This window comes from Schistocerca piceifrons, chromosome 5 (assembly GCF_021461385.2).
Source record: "Schistocerca piceifrons isolate TAMUIC-IGC-003096 chromosome 5, iqSchPice1.1, whole genome shotgun sequence".
NCBI lineage: Eukaryota > Metazoa > Arthropoda > Insecta > Orthoptera > Acrididae > Schistocerca > Schistocerca piceifrons.
The window spans coordinates 83121099-83139442 of NC_060142.1; the positions used below are offsets into that span (position 1 = coordinate 83121099).

General features: G+C 40.2%; 1 protein-coding gene across 1 annotated transcript in view; it reads left to right on the forward strand.

Moving 5' to 3' along the window:
* Nucleotides 1–17947, forward strand: part of LOC124798595 (protein rolling stone-like) — a 137555-nt gene extending 119608 nt beyond the window's left edge. The window contains exon 5 of the mRNA XM_047262062.1: nt 16943–17947. Within this exon, the coding sequence (XP_047118018.1) occupies nt 16943–17313 (371 nt within the window). The 3' untranslated portion in view covers nt 17314–17947. The remainder of the gene's footprint in view (nt 1–16942) is intronic.
* Nucleotides 17948–18344: the final 397 nt, after the last annotated feature.

Here is an 18344-nt window from a genome sequence, read left to right on the forward strand (position 1 = left end):
TGTACCATTGAGTTTGAACTGTGCTTGATCAGACCACACAATCATCTCTGCAAACTCTTCATCGTTGCGCACCATGTTAGTAAACCACTCGCAATACTCCATTCTACCATCTGGGTCGCCCTTGTTCATTGTGTGTAGCAGTCGTGGGATGTAGCACTTCCACTTTGCTGTCTTCAAAATTCGCCGAACACTTGAGCGGCTCACTCCAGTTTCACAGGCATACTGTCTCACAGACTTGGAGATCGAATGATGTGTTGTAATACATGACGGGAGTTAGCTGGACTTGTTACTGTTACATGTTGTCCAGATCGTTGTTTGTGTACATCTTTAACACAGCCTTTGGCTTCAAATTTGTCTCGAATGCAATGAATCGTTAAACGTGTCGGTGGCTCTGTTTGATACTCATTTTGCCATTGCCGTTGAACCTCATTAATGTTTTTGTACTTAAAATACCACTTCAAAAATGACTTCCTTTCATCGAATGTAAGCCTTGCACCAGCCATGCTTACTTGAGTATGGGTGCAACTGAGAACAAAACACTGACTATATGGCGACTGTCATCTGACAACACAAAACAATGCAATACAATGCTTGTGTGGCGATTACCGGAACTACAAACTATTACACTACCAAAGATGAGACAACTCCGTCAATTAGTTTGCCAGTTATGGACTTTTAAACAGTTGATACATTTTTTGGACCCCTCTGTATAGGAATTACATGCAGGGGAAACAAACTTGAAGACAATATTATGGAAAAGAAGAGGGCTAGAAGAATACAAGATGTGACATGATACTGTGAAAAGACTCTGGTTGAAACAAGGCCCATGGAGCAACTGATATTCCCTCAGAAATACTGACATTCTTTGGTGAACATAACATGTCAAAACTATCCCTCTTGGTATGCAAGACAGGTAATGACAGGCTAATTTATCACCTGGCTTAAAGAAGAATTTGACAATCCCAATTCCAAAGAAGAGCAGAAAAATGTGAATATTACTGAATCATCAATTTAATATATCATGGTTGCAAAATACCATATAGCGGACATGCTGAGTTGCAGATAGGCATAAAAAAACGTCTGTCACATGGTGCATTTGAGAGGTTAGACAGAGGGCAGGGGAGAGATGGATAGCAGAAAAGGAGAGAAGAGAAAAGACTGGGTGTATTGGTGGAATTATGGCTGTGTAGTGCTGAAATGGGAACACAGAAGAGACTGTATGGGTGAGAAAAATGACTAACGAAGGTTGAGGCCAGAAGGGTTATGGGAATGTAGGATATGTTGCAGGGAGAGCTCCCTGTCAAGAGGGTTGAGGTCAGGAGAGCGTGGAGGCCATGGAATTGGTCCGCCTCTACCAATCCATTGGTCACTGAATCTGTTGTTGAGAAGCGTACGAACACTTCGACTGAAATGTGCAGGAGCTCCATTGTGCATGAACCACATGTTGTGTCGTACTTGTAAAGGCACATGTTCTAGCAGCACAGGTAGAGTATCCCGTATGAAATCATGATAACGTGCTCCATTCAGCGTAGGTGGAAGAACATGGGGCCCAATCAAGACATCACCAACAATGCCTCCCCAAACGTTCACAGAAAATCTGTGTTGATGACGTGATTGCACAGTTGCGTGCGGATCCTCATCAGCCCACACATGTTGATTGTGAAAATTTACAATTTGATCACGTTGGAATGAAGCCTCATCCGTAAAGAGAACATTTGCACTGAAATGAGGATTGACACATTGTTGAATTAACCATTCGCAGAAGTGTACCTGTGGAGGCCAATCAGCTGCTGATAGTGGCTGCACACGCTGTACATGGTACGGAAACAACTGGTTCTCCCGTAGCACTCTCCATACAGTGACGTGGTCAATGTTACCTTGTTCAGCAGCAACTTCTCTGATGCTGACATTAGGGTTATCGTCAACTGCACGGAGAATTGCCTCGTCCATTGCAGGTGTCCTCGTCGTTCTAGGTCTTCCCCAGTCGCGAGTCATAAGCTGGAATGTTCCGTGCTCCCTAAGACAATTGCTTCAAACGTCTTCCTGTTGGGACACCTGGAAATCTCTCTCGATACAAACATACCGCGCCATGGCTATTGCCCCGTGCTAATCCATACATCAAATGGGCATCTGCCAACTCCGCATTTGTAAACATTGTACTGACTGTGAAACCACGTTTGTGATGAACACTAACCTGTTGATGCTACGTAATGATGTGCTTGATGCTAGTACTGTAGAGCAATGAGTCACATGTCAACAGAAGCTCCGAAGTCAACATTACCTTCCTTCAATTGGGCCAACTGGTGGTGAATCGAGGAAGTACAGTACATACTGATGAAACTAAAATGAGCTCTAACATGGAAATTAAGTGTTTCCGGACACATGTCCACATAACATATTTTCTTTCTTTGTGTGTGAGGGATGTTTCCTGAAAGTTTGGCCATACCTGTTTGTAACACCCTGTATAGTATTTTCCGTTGAAAAACCCTTCTGGAAACCAAACTGACATTTTGTTAAAACTTTATTTTTACAAAGGTGTGAAGCTACTCTACAATACATTACTTTTTCAAAAATTTTGGATAAGGCAGGCAGAAGAGAGATTGAGCAGTATTTGTTGACATCAGACGTATCCCCTTTTTTATGTAGTGGTTTAACAATGGCATACTTCAGTCTATCTGGGAACATACCCTGCTTCAGAGAGTTATTACATATGTGGTTAAGAATCCCACTTATTTCTTGGGAACAAGCTTTTATTATCCCACTGGAAATGCCATCAATTCCATGTGAGCTTTTATTCTTGAGAGAGTTTATTATTTTCCTAATTTCAGCAGGAGAGGTGGGTGGAATTTCAATTGTATCAAATGGTGTGGGTAAGGCCTCTTCCATTAACTGCTTTGCTTCTTCTAATGAACATTTAGATCCTATTTTCTCTACAACATTTAAAAAATGATTATTAAAAATGTTTTTGACTTCCGGCTTGTTGTTTCCATTCGCTTCGATGGTGATGCCATCATCCTGTACTCTTGGTTGCCCTGTCTCCCTTGTAATAATATTCCAAATTGTTTTGATTTTGTTATCAGAGGTATTAATCTTAGACATGATGCACATGCTTCTGGACTTTTTAATAACCTTTCTTAATATAGCACAGTAGTTTTTACAATATTTTGCTGTTTCTGGGTCATTACTCTTTCTTGTTGTTACAGTTCCCTTTTGTGGTTACAAGATATTTTTATTCCTTTAGTAAGCCAAGGTTTTTTGCATGGTTTGTTATAATTAGATTTGGCTACTTTATTGGGGAAACAGTTTTCAAATTCTCTTGCAAGTGTATCATGAAATAAGTTATATTTTAAATTAGCATCGGGTTCCTTGTATACCTCATCCCAGTCTAACTGCTGAAGATTTTCTCTGAAATTTCTAACTGTTGAGTCATTAATTGAATGCAAAACTTTGGAGGGTAGTTTTGAATTACTGAATGGAGCTATCTCATATACTGTAACTAGTTGAGCATCATGATCAGAAAGCCCATTCTCTACAGGACAAGAATTTATGTTTTTAAACCTCTCTTGGTCTATAAAAGTATTATCTATCAATGTGCTGCTGTCCTTTACTACCTGAGCAGAAAAATTAATGACAGATGTCAAATTGAAAGAACCGAGCAAGACTTCAGGTAATTCTTCTTATTACACTCTTTCAGTGAATCAACATTGAAGTTCCCAAAAATAATAATTTGCTTTCCCCTATCTGACAGATAGCACAACAAGGCATCCAAGTTTTCCAGGAATAAATGACAGTTTTCCAGGAATAAATCAAAGTTTCCTGAAGGGGACCTTTATATGAGGGCTATCCACAAAGTACATTACGTTTTGGAATTAAAAATAAATAAAGTATTGGAATTTTTTTTATTATGTACAGATGAAAGCCACACTTAAATACTGCTTTTCTACATAGTAGCAATTTAAATTAGGGCTCTTATCGTAGCGATGGACGAGCTTGGAAATTTCTTTCGTCGTAAAATTCGGCCGCCTGCGCCTTCAACCACGTGGCGACTGTCTTTTGGGACAGAAAAGGTGTGATTTTTGTGGATTTCCTGGAAAGAGGCATTACAATAAACTCTCAAAGGTATTCCCAAACTCTGCACAACCTTAGAAGAGCAATACAAAACAAGCGCAGGGGAAAGTTGGGCTCGAAGATATTGCTGATTCACGACAACGCCCGGGCCCACACGGCAAATGCCACTCGTGAAGTTCTCGAATCTTTTAAGTGGGAGTTGTTTCCTCGTCCGCCGTACAGTCCCGACCTGGCACCGAGCGACTTCCACTTATTCCCAGCAATGAAGAAGTGGTTGGCTTTGCAGCGTTTTGATGACGACGCACAGCTTCAAGAAGACATAACCACGTGGTTGAAGGCGCAGGCGGCCGAATTTTACGACGAAGGAATTTCCAAGCTCGTCCATCGCTACGATAAGTGCCTTAATTTAAATGGCAACTATGTAGAAAAGTAATATTTAAGTGTGGCTTTCATCTGTATATGATAAAAAAAAATTCCAATACTTTATTTATTTTTAATTCCAAAACGTAATGTACTTTGTGGCTAGCCCTCGTACTGTTGAAATTATAAAAGAACCCTCCTTCAGTTTAAGTTGACAGGCACAATCTTCTATATGTTGCTCTGGACAAAACTTTTTTGTATCTAAGCTTTTTACACAGTGATAACTTTTGACATATATGGTAACTTCTCCTTTCACCTTATTCTCTCTACTCATATGTGCAGCCAGTTTATAACCACTGATATTTACCTTTTCCATATCAGACACAATGTGATGCTCAGACAGTTGTAGCGTATCTATTACATTATCAGATTCAATGTCATCTAAACAAACCAGGAGTTCATCTACTTTATTCTTCAATCCTGGAATATTTTGGTGAAAAATGGTAACATTATTTTTTACTTTACTTTCGAGAGAATCTACTTTTTTCTTTAATCCACCAATATTTTGGTTAAATATGGTAACATTATTATTTACTTTCCTGTTGTGAGAATTTTGTGAGTTTTGGACCTCTTTAGCACCTGCCTGCCTGAACTTCTCATTGGACACTGATATTAGTCTAAAAAAAAGAGGTACACTCTTTGACATAAAACTCGACCGGCGACCAGCCGCTGCAGAGGCTAAGTCCGCGCCGATCGCGACATGGGACAAATAAACTGACCAACTCGCTAATTCTCTTAAGTCCGGCTTTCTGCACAATCTGGCAACACTGTAGACTGCGGCACTTCCTGGAGGAAGTCTTGTCCGATGTTAGAGAAATCGGAGAACGTTTATGCCCGTGGTCTAGCGGTAGCATGCGTTCTTTCTGTCTAAAATGTCTGTGGATCGAAACCAACTGGAGTAAAAGATTTTTATAGCCTCTTCTGTCTGAATGGTGAAGACGTGAATTTAATGGTAGCGCAGATTCAATCTATTTCACTTTCTGACACACAGATAACAAAATTTTATACAGTAACCATTTTGCGGCAGATTTCCCGCAGACTGTCTGGACGCCGCATCCGGCAAAGCTCCAGGATCCTTTTGCTAGCTACAGGCAGCGGCCGTGTCGACAGCAGCGGCGCTGCACTCCCCCGTTCTTTATCGAAAGCGCCTGCTACCGCTCATAGCTTTTGATAATTTAAAGCGCTTTATTATTATTAAATTTTGCTCCATAGAAAATTTCTACGATTTCCACTCACGCTCGAAAGCAACGGAGATTACTGTATGGCATTAATCGGCAAGAGCTGAGTATGGCCCGAAATTAATTTTATAGACTGGGAAGAAATTAAACCACCACACTACATTCGATGAATTTATAAATGCGTCATACCTCGTTTCTTTTTCTTTCAAAGTCAATTATTTGTGCAGATTTAGGCCAATATTCGGGTATTTTCGTCAAGGCAGAGTGAGCGTCTGTGTTGTAAAGTGTATTACAGTTTCTGTTTCATTCCTTGTGGTAAGTCTATGCAATAAACTGTGTGAATACCTTGCAAAGCATGCTCTGTAGCAGTGCAGAAACACTGCACATTTCTAGTTCGATGTATGGATTCATGAAGTATTTAACGTTGATCGGAACTGGTGGTTAGGGTCATCAGATTTAAACCAGAAAGAGTTATCATTTTTGAGGTTTTTATAGAACGGAAAGGAATTGATAACGCCAGTGTCAGAAAAACTCTACAGTTAAATGCTATTGCAAAAACTTAGAGGAGAGGAAGTATATTAATCAACATGTTCACTTCATAAACAACCTCCTGACATGTTAGACCTATACGACGAATAAGGCTCAAATTTGTATCGTTGACAGTCGGTTTGAATCTTTTCCCAAACTAGTTTACAGTGAAGCACCTTGGCATTTGCAAAGCAAACATCCGTAATATTAACATAATATACTAAGTCGAAATTGCACGAATATATGTGTGCAAAGGCATTCCTCAGATTTCGTGTAAGGAATTTTTACTAGCAGTTTGCAACTCCATTAATTAAAATGGAATATAGAAAGGTTGTGTTCAGCTGTTTTCTCCGAGATTGTAACTGCCATCTCATATAACACTATCATGGCAACTCGTAAGGGGACCACTGGGCTAACGACACACTGGCGACAGCAGGCGGACTATAGTCATTGCGATATTGCCTGAGCCTCAAAGCGCAACGTTAAACACACAAACAGGTGTTACTGATGTGAAGAACGCCGTTCTATGAGTCCAGAATTAAAAATACTTTTTACGTGTCTCGTCTTACAGTGGATTATATTGTATGAGTCTTCGATGTGAAAAACGAACGCCAAGTGAATTTAGCGAGGTAATGCTGGGCTACACCCGGAAGTAAATCCACTATCATAGTCTTGACAAATATTTGCTACGACGCTGCCCATTCTCAGCTCTCTTACGAGGCAGCTCTTCAGCGAAATGCTTGTCGTGATTCTCCGATACGGTTCTTCAGAGTGGAGACGCGCGCGCACGTTTGGTTTATATGCGGCGTTCTCTCCTGATAGTTTCTGACGTCGCCTTGTGGGCTATGTATACATTTGAGGCATTCAATTATCAATTTCATTATTCAGCAAGTAGAGACGCAGTCAACAAATATTCGATTCCTCGTGGTATTCATTTCATTTTTGATTTAAGAAGAGGTAAAGCGGGATGTTACTTTCGCTAACACGAAAGATATGCCGCACATATGGATAACGAGGAAGTCTGCGTCTTCATACGTTTCCTCCTTGAAATCTGTATGCTCTATTGTATACTAAGCAGATTGACCATTGTTTCCATAACGTTACCCTCTTATTTTGCCCGTAAATGATCAATAGATTCCAAATGCATGTCTCTGAATGAAAGTAGTTGTTCGAACCTTTCCTGCGTTGTTTTTTGTGTTTTTTTGTTTTTTGTTTTTTTGCTTGGAATTCATGAAGCAGACCACTGTGCCTCCCCCCACATCCCCCCTCGACGGTTAGGTCTCAAAACTAAACCGTTTTTTATCCAATGACATAATTTATTCAATCAGTATCGTCACAAAACCATCAAACAAAGTATTCCATTTGCAGTTTGAACACACTAACCAGCATCTGACCCAAGTGTGGTCCACGGCCATGGTCTGAAATTAGCAACACTCTGCTACTGTGGCAAAGTCCGTACTACATTTTACGTCGTACCAGTTTATCTGGTAACACTGTGTTAAATTAACAGGAGTAGTTGCAGAGTTGTGCCAGCGTATCTGTCTTCCCATTGTCAACTTTATGTATCTCACTTCTCCTGTAGCGTTGATCACGAGGTGCCGATGTAAAGGGGTGTATTCTGCATGACGTAACATTCAGTATTCCCATCTGTCATAGCCACTCTTCATGTGCATCGGTACCATATAGGGATGTGAAAACTCTTGCGAGTGAGAGAATAACAATAATAATCGTAATAAGATCGAGCAAATAATGAGTGACGTTTATTGCAATGCAGAACGAGAATGGCTGTGAAAATAAAAATCGATAAAAATAGGTTGATCGTTGAGTTGGCACAATGCAAATTTTTTCTTATCATTTTATTACTGAATTTAGTACTGGATGTTTGCAGAGAAAAAGGAAACTTCGGTACTTTTCGCCAGAGTAATATAGTGTGAACCAGCAACTACACTTTCCTTAGAACACGACTCAACCAGGTCCCCCAAGTAGCTACCAAGGCATTGCTGCATTCTGACCCTGACATTGCTCTGATGACGGTTAATGCAGATAGTTTCGATTATGAAATACAAAACTTACTGCAGGTTAGTTCCTAGGATCGTAATATTAAATTTGCGATTTGAAGACTATCCAGATTACTCGTCAATATAAAAAGACAATATTATGGGAATTGAGCATGGTCCTTTGGCCACTTCCTCTTTTCCACCCGTTATAGCCCTTTTGCTATTCTTTCCACCAACGTCTAGCTGTTCTTGCCGGTGCTCCATACCAAGGTTGCGCTCCATACTTGACACGGCCACTCGCAGCACGTTACGTGATGAGCAGTGTGCCCAGCCACGTGGTGTTTGTGTTGACGAAACACGAACGCTGCGGCAGCCACTGTGATGTACAAATAGCAGTCGGTCTTGACCGTGATCACATCACTCGACTACCCGAACACTGACTCCCATTCTCAAATCCAACGAAACTAGTGAAATCTGTGTTACCCAACTTTTTATCAACACAAAAACACCCTTCCCATACGTTACCAGACTCGAAAGCATTCATGAAATGAGTTTTTCGAAAAGCATATAAATCACTTCTGCCTCTTGTGACGTAAAACATGGGCATTGTTACTGCCCACAGTGTTGTATTCCAGGACCTGCTGCCAGCTGGCCCTTCTTCAGAAGTGGTCTTTCGTATTTTCGAATCGATGTTCAAATGATTTGATGCTCTACATCAAGTCAGAGCTTTATGGTTGTCTAACTTACGGTGTGACTAACACACGATATAACGCTTTAGGAAATCTCTAAGGTAGGAAGCAATGAGAAAAGTTCGAAAATATTTCAGTGCGTCATCAAGGAATGGACTGAAATTAAAATTAGCGATGGCCGCAAGCGAAACGCTACCTAACGTCACCAGGTGTTCTATCACTTACACGTTGGAAGTAGATCCCATATGAGTACACTGATGCTTTTGTCTCTCTTTGCTTCCATCCCTACCAACATATTTCTTCATTCTCGTGGTAACCAAGACTTTCTATATGTATGCTGCAAAAGATTGCACGTGGACACATTCGACATCGAGGTGCAAAGCGTTTGATATCTTACATTATATTCAATTCAAATAAGCTTTAGATGTGTTTTTACTTCGTCTGTAGTTTGAGATGATTATGAATGTTACGGAAAATTATTTCACATGCCTTATGCTGAATGAAAAACACTGAATCATCCGTTTTGATTTCCTGCGTTGAAATGATATAATGTCGGTTGTCAACAGCCTTCTCCCACGCCGGAAGCTGAAACTTGTATCATTCTGGATTAATGATAATTGAATGCCTCATATGTATACATAGCCCACAAGGCGACGTCAGAAACTATCAGGAGAGAACGCCGCATAGAAACCAAACGTGCGCGCGCGTCTCCACTCTGATGAACCGGATCGGACAATCACGACAAGCATTTCGCTGAAGAGCTGCCTCGTAAGAGAGCTGAGAATGGGCAGCGTCGTAGCAAATATTTGTCAAGACTAAGATAGTGGATTTACTTCCGGGTGTAGCCCGACATTACCTCGCTAAATTCACTTGGCGTTCGTTTTTCACATCGAAGATTCATACGATATAATCCACTGTAAGACGAGACACTCAGAAAGTATATTTAATTCTGGACTCCAAGAGCGGCGTTCTTCAAATCAGTAACACCTGTTTGTGTGTTCAATGTTGCGCTTTGAGGCTCAGGCAATATCGCAATGACTATAGTCCGCCTGTTACGGCTAGTGTGTCGTTAGCTCAGTGGTTCCCTTATGCGTTGTGATGATAGTGCTATATGACATGGCATTTCAATCTCGCTGAATGACGCTGAACACAACCTTGTTATATTCCATTTTAATTAATGGAGTTGCAAACTGCTAGTAACAATTCCTCATATGAAATCTGAAGAATGCCTTTACACACAAATCTTAGTGCAATTTCGGCTTAGTAAAATATGTTCACATCACGGATGTCTGCTTTGCAAATGCCGAGGTGCTTCACTGTGAACTAGTTTCGAAAACGATACGAATTTGAGCCTTGTTCGTCATATAGGTCTAACATGTCAGTAGGTTGTTTATGAAGTGAAGTGAACATGTTGATTAATATACAGGGTGATTCAAAAAGAATACCACAACTTTAGGAATTTAAAACTCTGCAACGACAAAAGGCAGAGCTAAGCAATAACTGTCGGCGATTAAGGTAACTATAAAGTTTCATTTAGTTGTACATTTGTTCGCCATTTCAGCCAATAAAGTTTTTGGTCCCTTTTTCTTCGAAGGTGCTACTGTAACTGGACTACAGTATCTGGAGATGTTAGAGAATTGGCTGTTCCCTCAGCTCGAACAAGAAGCACAACAATTCATATTTCAGCAGGATGGAGCGCCACCACATTGGCACTTATCTGTCCGTAACTACCTGAATGTCAACTACCCGAGGCGATGGATCGGCCGCCAGGCAGCCCGTGACAGAGCACTTCATCACTGGGCTCCAAGAAGCCCTGATCTTACCCCCTGCGATTTTTTCTTATGGGGGTATGTTAAGGATATGGTGTTTCGGCCACCTCTCCCAGCCACCATTGATGATTTGAAACGAGAAATAACAGCAGCTATCAAAACTGTTACGCCTGATATGCTACAGAGAGTGTGGAACGAGTTGGAGTATCGGGTTGATATTGCTCGTGTGTCTGAAGGGGGCCATATTGAACATCTCTGAACTTGTTTTTGAGTGAAAAAAACCTTTTTAAATACTCTTTGTAATGATGTATAACAGAAGGTTATATTATGTTTCTTTCATTAAATACACATTTTTAAAGTTGTGGTATTCTTTTTGAATCACCCTGTACTTCCTCTCCTCTAAATTTTTGCAATAACATTTAACTGTAGAGTTTTTCTGACACCAGCGTTAGCAATTCCTTTTCGTTCTCTGAAACCTCAAAAACGATAACTTTTTCTGGTTTAAATCTGATGACCTTAACTATTACTTTCGTCCCAGTCTATAAAATTAATGCGGACCATACTCAGCTCTTGCCGATTAATGTGATACAATAATCTCCGTTGCTTTCGAGCGTGAGTGGAAATAGTAGAAATTTTCTGTTTAGCACTGCTGTCGCCATGGCCGCTTCTGGTAGCCAGCAAGTGGATCCCGGAGCTTTACCGCATACAGCGTCCAGAGGAGGAAAGTCTGCGAGAAATTTGCCGCAAAATGGTTACTGGATAAAATTTTGTTATCGGTGTGTCAGAAAGTGAAACAGATTGAATCTGCGCTACCATTAAATTCACGTCTTCACCATTCAGACAGAAGAGGCGATAAAAATTTTTTTACTAGGTTTCGATCCACAGAGATTTTAGACAAAAGGAACGCATGCTACCACTAGACCATGGGTGTAAACATTCTCCGATTTCGCTAACATCGGTCAAGACTTCCTCCAGGAAGTGCCGCAGTCTACAGTGTTGCCAGATTGTGCAGAAAGCCGGACTTGGAGAATTAGTTGGTCAGTTTATTTGTCCCATGTCGCGATCAGCGTGTACTTAGCCTCTGCAGCGGCCGGCCACTGGTCGAGTTTTATGTCAAAGAGTGTACAGCCATGAGTACTAGTGTCCCCCCTTATGGATTTCGCTAGCAACCCTGCCAGTTTACTCTTCCCTTTCCTATTGAGGTGTAGGCCATGCCTTGTGAAATCCCCCCTATCAATAGCCTCGACAGGAACCAATCCAATGTCTGACAGAGTGGCTGCCCTACGCATCTGGTCCAACTCCATATTTACCCTCCTGACAGAGCAGTTCAACTGGGGCTGATCATGCCGCACGAAAGCAGGCACCAGCCCAGTATTGGTATGGGTCGTTGCCAAGGCTATTTTCACCAGGTCACACTCAATACTGTAGCCCTGATCCCTATCAATACTGTTTCCCACTCCACCCACTATCATCACATGATCTTGCTTTGTGGAAATCCTTGCACAAGGAACCTATATCCTCTACCACTGCACTTATTTTGGTGTATTGTAACTAGTATGTAAACATAAAAAACTAAAGGAATTTTGGAGTTACCAATTGGCATGCTGGTTGGCTATATATTAAACTTTGACAAAGACACCTCAAGAATTAGACAAATGCTCTTTCAAAAGTAGAACATATAAAATAGGAAGATGAGAGTTTGCACAGTCTTACATACATACATACATACACACATACATAAGTACTAGAAAGAAATGTGGTTTTGGAAAAAAAACAGCCATTTATCATAATAAATACAAATCATGATACCATAAAAAGGTTCCAAACATCTATGTTTTGGTACAAAATAAGAACAAATGGAAAGGCAGAAGGGTTGAAGTCCTTTCAAGTATAAATTAAGAGAAAATTCTATTAGATCAACTTGAATGATTCATAGAATGATTAAGGATCTAGCAAATAAAAATGCTCAATAAACAATATAATGAATCAAAGAATTATTGAACATATGTTACAGCATCAATCGTTACTGAAAACTGTAGTTCAAGGTGGGCAGCCTTTGCAGCCTAGCGGTCAGAGACAGACTCCCATGCGGAGGACCCAGGTTAAATTTCTGGTATGCCAGAGATGTTTCCTCCATGGGGGGACTGGACTATGGTGAACTGAGCCACACGATGCCATTGAGGCACTACACGATTGAGAGGTAGTGTATCCAAGATCAAAGCATTGACAATGGCTAAGAGTGTGGTGTGATGATTCTGTGCCCTTCCATACCACATCTGATGGTGAATGACTGAAGATGACATGGCAGTTGGTTGACTTATCAGTGGTACTCCATAGTTGAAGTTGTGCTGGAAGGAATAAATTGCAGGATGTGGCCTACATAAGAGTATTTAAGTCACGTTGATGATAAGCTTAAATGAAGAGTATAGCTGACTAGTAACAGAACTTTAGAACTGCCTTGGACCAACACAAGTAGCTTTCAAACACACCATACGTTTATTGATTTTATGTGATAGAAGCACTTGCTCTCCAGACTCCTTGGACTTTTCTCTACCAGAATCCAACAGATACTGCCATTTTACAAACATACGCTACCAGTAAAAAGTTTTCAATCTCATATCGCTACAATAGATTTGTGGTTAAAACAGGGATTTTGTTTTAAATATTGAAATATATTGTCACATAGAAGAAGGTGTAATTAGATGAATGACGAACACTAACTTCACTTAACGATGGTTTATTCAGCACTTGCACGTACTAGAGTGCGGAGCGAGCTGCCTCCGGCCAGAACACATACAGTATATAGTGTATACAGTTACAGAACATTCCATACAACGATTCCTGACATTTGTGGATACCTCTAGAATGTACTGGAATGGAATATAGAAATAAAAATTTTACAGTCCAGGTGGGTTTTGAAATAACGACCCTCCATGCAACAGTCTAGTATCATAACCACTATACCACAGTGACTGTGCTTCTCAGCTTCTTCTGTGACATTGCTGCCTCTTCAAGAGAACAGTGTCTCGGTGTTATGTCCTCCTAGTCCAGGAATGGGTCATCGGTCCTGCATACTCTGACTCCCGATGACTGATGTTCACCCTGGCGATGATCTTCTTAGAACTTTCTTTGCCACTATGATCTTTGTCACCTTTTCGCTTGTTGCCTGTCACTGGAGCTTTGAATTTACCCTGGGTTGCCGGATCCTTATAGGGCTTCATTCGAAGGACGTGGACCGTATCTCTGATCTTTCGCCGTCTTGTGTCGGGGTTGAAATCTTTAACTTCATAAGTAACATTAGACAACTGTCTTACAACCTTATAATGTCCAAGTAGCACCTGAGGAGCTTCTCAGAGAGACCAACCTTCCCAACAGGAATGATAAATCCAGATGAGGTCACCAGGCTGGTAGACAGCAGGGCGGTGGCTTGCGTCATACCTTTGGTGATCATTTTCTTGATCCTGCAGCATGCTGAGTCGAGCTAACTGCCAAGTTTCCTCAGCCCTGGTTAACATCTGGCCGATGTAGTCATTGTCCACGTCATCAGGATGTAACAGAAACGCAATGTCCATCGCCGTCGCCGCCTCACGCTCATGCACCAGGAAAAATGGTGTAAATCCTGTGGTGTCTTGTTTGGTGGTGTTGCAGCAAACGTCACGAAAGGTAGCACTTCATCCCAGTTGCACTGCTCAACATTGACAAATATTGATAGCATGTCGGCCAAGGTCTTATTAAGGTGCTCTGTAAACCTGTTACTTAGCGGATGGTAGGCAGTCATCATGTGATGAGTATTGTTGCACCGACATTTTATCTCTGTCGCAAGATTTGATTGAAAAACTTTCCCTCGATCCGTAATTAATGACCTTGGGGCACCGTGTTTTAATGTAATGTCTTCCACAGTGAAGTTGGCCACCTCAAATGCATTGGCTGTTTTCACGGCTTTTGTAATGGCATAGCGTGTCAGATAATCAGTACAAACAATAATCCATCTATTGTCACTAGCAGACACGGGAAATCGTCCGAGGTGGTCAATCCCAACATGCTGGAAAGGCATTTTGGCTGGTGGAATTAGTATGAGTCGGCCAGGTGGTTTCTGAGAAACCCCCTTTCTCCTCTGGCACTCTCAACCATGCAACACATAGTAGTGGACATCCCTAAATAAAGCTGACCAGAAAAATCTCTTGCAGATCCTATCGTATGTCGTAATTAATCCTAAACGTCCAGCCTCAGATGTGTCATGGAATTTCTGTAGAATGTCTAAGCACATGTGTTTAGGAATGACTGGTAGCCACCTCTTTCCAAATGGACCAAAGTTTTTCTTGCAAAATAATCCAAAATACCATAAATTGTCCTTTCACAACCTCTGACTGATTTAAGGAAAGCATAATTTGAGATATTCTGGCATCCTTCTTCTGCTCAGCAGAGAGATCCGTGCAGTGAAACATTCACTATCTTCATCAAAATCTTGATGGTCTTGCACAGGGTTTCTTGAGAGACAGTCAGCATCTTGGTGTTTTCTTCCACTTTTGTACACTAGGGTAATGTCATACTCTTGAAGACATAGTGCCCACCTGGCGAGTCGTCCTGTTGACTCCTTAAGACCTGTCAACCAAGTGAATGATGGTCTGTAACAACTGTGAATGGCCTTCTGTAGAGATTCTGTCAAAATTTACGTACGTCCCAGATCACAGCAAGACATTTTCTTTCTGTAGTTGTTGAGCACCACCCTAGATAAATTTACCATAGGCTTTTAACAACTCCTGGAGTGGCCTGGCTTTGTTACAAAAGTCTTTGATAAAATAATGGCAATAAGAACATAATCTGAGGAAGCTTCTCACATCTCTAATACTTTTAGGAATAGGAAATTCCGTTATAGATCTCACCTTTTCGGGGTCAGTCTTCCTTGGTGCCCAATCAGATTCCTCACATGGCATTGTAGGAAAGTAACTTTACCTGGGTCTTGCCTTTTTCACCATTTTAAAGGGAAGTGGAGGACGAGAGATTTGGGCCCAATGTCTGTTTTACTTCCTCCCTTATAACCTCTTGAAGCGTCTCAGTTTTTTGCTCGCCGTGCAATCCAAGTGCCTCCTGAACTTCCTCTCTCACTATCTGATGAACACTTGAGAAATCAGTTGCTTCCTTCATCACAGACATCGATGTGATGTTTTGAAGCCGTTCAAACTTCTTGTGTGTAATTCTTTTTTGATGCATTGTCTCGATATACTGGCACCATTTTATGAAATCGTCTGCTGTCGAAACCTCATTCAGGAGAAGGGCTTGATACATGTCCTCACCAACACCCTTCATGAGATGTGCAACCTTATTTTCCTCCTTCATTCTAGGATCCACTGTTTTATACAGGTCCAAGGTGTCTTGAACGTAGGATGCTGTCGTTTCTCCTGGATGCTGTTCCGTGCACTTCAACAGCTGATTGAGATGACAGTGACAACTCAATACATAGAAATTGACAATGAAGATGATGATGAAAAATGAAACCGGGGCATAGCCATAACAGTTTAGAAATTGTAGTTTTTGCGTAAATGTTTTGCCTACATTAAGTTTTATGTAGTTGCAGGTGACACTGTTAAGAAAAACAGTCACTGTAAAAAGTAATACAACAAGAAAATCACACGTATTAATACACAATTGTATATGCTCTTCAAAAACCTGTATTATGATTTAGAAACATAATATTTATATGTATTTACACAGTAAAGAACATTCATTATGTTTAACAGCCATAATAATAATAAACAAAACCCACTGATGATGCTGAAACTGCAGTGGAACGTGTCTGGGACCAAAAATAAAATTGTGTTTTGGAAAAGGCACACCCCACTCAAAAACATATGTTATTGTTAAAACAAACACAGACAAAAGAGCTTCAACATCAAGATGATTATTTCTATTCTCTATCAGGCAACCTTCAAGAACTTCCTTTCCAGATGAAAACACACTCTGAACATAGCTCAAAAAGTTCTTCACCTCAAAACCACATGATATCTAAAGTCACAGAACTGAAAAGTTACCCAAGTGTTGGCAGACTGTTGTAAATAGTGAAGGAAAATATGTTACTGGTGACTAAAGTCTCTGTTATGTGTATCTCTTGTATTTACTAAATTTGTGGTAAAACATTACAAACTTTTGCACCAACCTAATATAATGATCATGATGCAGTCAGCAGTAAGAACAGAAAAATTATATGTAAAAATATGCTTGTTTTGATGTGCATTTATGTTCTTAAAGCTGTGCATTAATCTTGTTCATGTATGTCTGGTGTAAATTTGTTGCAGAACAACATCCACTAGATGCAGTGAACATTCTTTCACATGCCATGAATGGAATTATGATGACTGTTGATCTCTTTATTGTTGGACACCCTATGAGGATTTCTCATTTGTATTTGCCTCTGTGCTTCACAGTAGTTTACTATGTTTTCAATGGGATTTACTACCTTGCAGGTGGTACTGACAATTTTGGACGCACATATATTTATGCACTTCTCAATTGGAAGAAAACAGGTTATGCTTTCTTAGCGTGTTTCCTGGGACTTATATTTGTTGCTGTAGTGCACACGGTATTGTCAGTCATAAGTTCAAGATGTAAACATTTCGCAAAACCACATCAAATTCAGAAACCTGATGAGACAAATATACCTTGTTAGATAATCATATTAAGTGATATTCTAGGGGTACAAATGTGTTTATAAAAGTGACTGCACATACTGTGTATAATATTACAGTATTTCACTGAATGTGGTGTATTCTTAACTACTACCTATTAAATAAAGGTTTGAACTAATGTAATAGCGTGGTATCTGTGATAGTCTGGACAGCCAGAAGGGCTAATTGTAAGACTGTGCATCTGTGAATTGTTACCTGGTTCACATTTCTGTATCAATCAAATAGCTGTATCTATTCTCATCAGTATTTATCACCTTTTTCTTTCTGTTTTGATTTATCAGCTTCTCTCTACAGAATCTGTTAAACATACAATTATCAAAACAGATTAAATATTTGTTTGTGTGAAAATGAGTACATTCTATACTTGCCTGTTGTTTGTCATCACTTGTAGTTAGTGTTTAATTGTAAGATTTAATACTGTATTGTTGTTCTCTCCAAGTGTGGCCCCACAACCCCTTTTAATGTCAAGGAATTACTTTCTACTGTTCACACTTCTTTTGACTTACGTACTTTAAAACAAAAGGCTTAAAATATTCATGTCACTGTATTTCTAATCACCAGTGCTTAGAATAAAGAAGGATGTTTTCACACTGTTAGAAAGGGAAATGATCTCGGTTGTTTCTCCAGTCCTCAGTTCTGAGTGAAGTTTCCCTCTCTCTTTGTTATTCTGTGTATCTATCAATGAATTAAAAGATGTATTTATTTTGAAATTGAGTAACATCTCCTGTATTGCAGTTGCATATACTTCAGTGGGTTTCTTGTAACTCAAATTTTTATTTATTGCTGGTCTCCTTAATTGTGTGACATATTGAATACACATTTTCAAAGTAAGAATGCTAAACAAAGTATTAAAATGCACAAATAAATAAAAAATGAACTTCAAGAACAATGTAGATTTAGTAAACAAGTTAACAGAAGTTAAGATTGAGACAAATGCAAAATTAATTTCTATTGATGTACACAGCTTGCTCTCAAGCACTCCAGGGAAAGATGGGATAGATATTGTCACAAT